Source organism: Myotis brandtii, unplaced genomic scaffold, assembly GCF_000412655.1.
Source record: "Myotis brandtii unplaced genomic scaffold, ASM41265v1 scaffold561, whole genome shotgun sequence".
Lineage (NCBI taxonomy): Eukaryota > Metazoa > Chordata > Mammalia > Chiroptera > Vespertilionidae > Myotis > Myotis brandtii.
The window spans coordinates 439,740-443,422 of NW_005370085.1; the positions used below are offsets into that span (position 1 = coordinate 439,740).

At 50.1% G+C, this 3,683-nt stretch overlaps 1 protein-coding gene across 1 annotated transcript in view; it reads right to left on the bottom strand.

Annotated features, from left to right (window-relative positions):
* Window positions 1-384: 384 nt before the first annotated feature.
* WHAMM (WAS protein homolog associated with actin, golgi membranes and microtubules) overlaps window positions 385-3,683 on the bottom strand; it is a 19,904-nt gene continuing 16,605 nt past the window's right edge. Inside the window, exon 11 of the mRNA XM_014549586.1 lies at window positions 385-1,180. Within this exon, the coding sequence (XP_014405072.1) occupies window positions 852-1,180 (329 nt within the window). The 3' untranslated portion in view covers window positions 385-851. The remainder of the gene's footprint in view (window positions 1,181-3,683) is intronic.

Below are 3,683 nucleotides of genomic sequence, written 5' to 3' on the forward strand. Positions count from 1 at the left end.
GGCCGGATCCGGCCCTCGGGCCGTAGTTTGCCCACGGCTGACTTAAATGTTTAACTGAAATCTTATTAAAAACGTTAACAACACCCCACCACACACACAGGGAAGGCTGTGCTTCTCATATGTTAAGATTTCCTGTTTTCATTTTAAAATATATATTTATATATTTGTATTGATTTCAAAGAGCAAAGGAGAGGAATAGAAACATCAATGATGAGAGAGAATCACTGATTGGCTGCATCCTGCACACCACGCACTGGGGATCGAGCCCACAACCAGGCATGTGCCCTGACTGGGAATTGAACCCTGACCTCCTGGTTCATAGGTCGATGCTCAACCACTGAGCCACGCCAGCCAAGCTGTTTTCATTTCTTATGAGTGACATGATACATTAGAAATAGTCCTTTATTGTGAGTTTATAGAGTGCTTGATACATAAAATACATTTAAAATAATTTCTACATATAAGCAATTTATTGATTATTGCTAAAATAATGTTCACATTCAACCTTTACATCTGAGGAAAGCACTACGCACGCACACAGGACTCGGTCAGTAGTCTATTAGTGCTGCTCACCACATGCCGTCATCCGTAAACGGTTTTCAAATGAGGGAATGATCTAGAACATCCACGGTGAGAAATAAATACTAGTCTCTATGCCAGCAATACTCACTACGGGTTCTCAGATCCCAACTACGGTCTGGTGTGTGCAGCCACAACATGAAGCAACAGCTGCCGCCGGCCCACGGCCCTCCAGGTCTCCGGGTGTCACGTGGCCACACTACCCTGTTCACGTGCTAGTCAGCAGCAGGCCTGGCGCCGTGGCTTCATGCAGCCCTCGGCCTGGAGAAGAGCTAGTGGTCCCACTCCCCGGGGCTATCCTCCTCCTCCCCCTCCTCCCCCTCGTCCTCTTCCTCCTCCTCTGAGTCGGCAGACACCCTCTGGATTCTCTGGAGCGCAGCCTTGATGCTCCGCTCCAGGTCGCTGGCTGGCTTCCTGCTGGGGCTGGGGCCGGGGCCGAGGTCGGGGTGCACTTTCTTCAGTTTGACGCCCTGCCTTATGGCCGCCAGGATGTGCTCGTTGATGGAGGTGTAGGGAGGGGCCGGCGCGGGCACTTCCACCTTCTGGAGCGGGGTTCTGCCGCACCTCAGGGCGGCCAGCACCTCGTCCATGGACCCTGAAACTGAGCAAACAGAGCAAGTAACATCAAGAAGTCATTCTCTCCCCCGAGGTGCCAGGGCGTCTTTGTATTTGTTCAAGGGGTTAAGTCACACAGCGGTTAACGCCATGATTTATACGGACGATCACCATTCCCTTAAACCAGTGATGGCGAACCTATGACACGCGTGTCAGAGGTGACACGCGAACTCACTTTTTTGGTTGATTTTTCTTTGTTAAATGGCATTTAAATATATAAAATAAATATCAAAAATATAAGTCTTTGTTTTACTATGGTTGCAAATATCAACAAATTTCTATATGTGACACGGCACCAGAGTTAAGGTTTTTCAAAATGCTGACACGCTGAGCTCAGAAGGTTCGCCATCACTGCCTTAAACAGAAGTTTTCTCCCTGCGTGAATCCAGGATAGTTCGATCGCTGATGTTTTGTCGTGAGCACCACTAGCAACCGACAGGCACCACCGTGCACACCTTTGGTTAGGAGGCGGCTGTGACACTGGCGTGTGATCCTGAGGGGGGTTTCGGATGCCTGGGGGTAACTCATCTGATCCCATGGGGGTGATTTAGATACTTCTGAACCTCCACTTCCTCCATTTCCCTTCCCACTTGGAGAGAAATCTACTTTAAAAACGTACGCTGCTGTTTTTCTCTCACTTCAGTTCTGGGTATTAGTCAGTGATGACTAACGAGTCAGTGTGACAATGAGCGGGGAGGTTTCCACACAAGAGGAGGCTTGAGGTAAAACTTTAATCAGCAGCTCAATGAGCCCCGCGGGGGCGGCCCTGGCACGGCTCCCCTGCAGCGTCTTCAATCCACCCACGTTACCGAGGTAACTTACACGCTCTGTTCTCAAGGGTGTGAAATGCTGTCAAAATACAAGTTAGAACAGAGTTCCAGAGCCTTGGTGAGTAGAAGCCGTTTTTGACTCTGGCGCCGTGAGACCCTGGGCGGGGGAGATCCCTGGCCACCGGCTGGCGAGAGGGGCCGCCTGTGGCCACCCTTCAGGGCTCTTCCTGGGAGGCTTCAAGAGGAAGAGTCGTTTCTAGCTCAGGACTGAGGCCAAGTGACGGCTGAAAATAATACTATTTCGCCCTGGCCGGGTTGCTCAGTGGGTAGCACATCAGCCTGCAGACCAAAGGGTCCCGGGTTCGATTCCGGTCAAGGGCATGGACCTCGGTTGCAGGCTCCTCCCCAGCCTGGGCCCTGGTCGGGGCTTATTCAGGAGGCAACCAATCAATGTGTTTCTCTCACATCGATGTTTCTCTCTGTCTTTCCCTCTCTCTCCCACTCTCCCTAAAAACCAATGGAAAAATATCCTCGGGTGAGGGTTAAAAAAAACACTACTTGAACCTATAACTTGTTACCATGGTCCTCTTCTAGGAGTGAGAGGACAGGTTCACAGCCAGGGCATTCTTTCCTTATTCTTGTCTGCGGAATGAGGCAGTGTGGGGGGTGCACAGGGCTTCCCCTCACTGTGTGCCTGGGAGCCAGGCTGGAATGAGGCACCCACAGCCAGACTCCAGGCGAGGCACCGGCACGCATGCTGTCCCTCCCCATTTAAACAATGTTACTGTGCCCGGCTGGTGTGGCTCAGTGGTTGAGCGACGACCTATGAATCAGGACAGGAGGTCACGCTTCAATTCCCGGTCAGGGCACATGCCTGGGTAGGGGGTGTGCAGATGGCCTTAAAAAAATAAATATATAAGTAAATAAACGTTGTTGTTGCAAACCCCATGGCAGGGCCGTGGGGTCTCCACCTGATAGCGTGGACTTTTTCATCTGTACCTGGTTCTAGGTACAGTGACACCTTGAACTCAGAATAACCAAAATACTCAATTATCCAGAACCACAGTATGAAACTCTTATATTTCTACCATTCACATCACCTCACAGTACCTGTGCCTGTTCTAGGTAGAGAGGCTCAAGCTTAGTCTTGAAAACAAATGTACACAGCATTTTGCTAGGATTTCTCTCTCTCTCTCTCTCTCTCTCTCTCTCTCTCTCTTTCTCTCTCTCTCTCTCACACACACACACGGCATTCGGCTAGAGTGTGGGCCGATTTAAGCCAGGGTCCTCAGTAGTGGACGTCTAAACCTTAATTAGGATTAGAGTTGGCACTATAGCCCTCGCGTATTTGTCCCACTTCATTTTAGAAAGATTTCCCACAGGCAGGTTTCTCAGTCGCCTGGTCAGTCGCAGGAAGAGTCTTCCATATTCTGACTAATATTCCTCTACAAGAATTCCCAACCAATCTTCTGCTTAAGATGCCACCATCAGCCCTGGCCGGTTTGGCTCAGTGGATAGAGCATCGGCCTGTGGACCGAAGGGTCCCAGGTTCGATTCCCAGTCAAGGGCACATGCCCGGGTTGTGGGCTCGATCCCCCGTGTGGGGCGTGTGGGAGGCAGCTGATCAATGGTTCTCTCTCATCATTGATGTTTCTATCTCTCTATCCTTCTCCCTTCCTCTCTAAAATCAATAAAATTTTATATATATATATGTATATG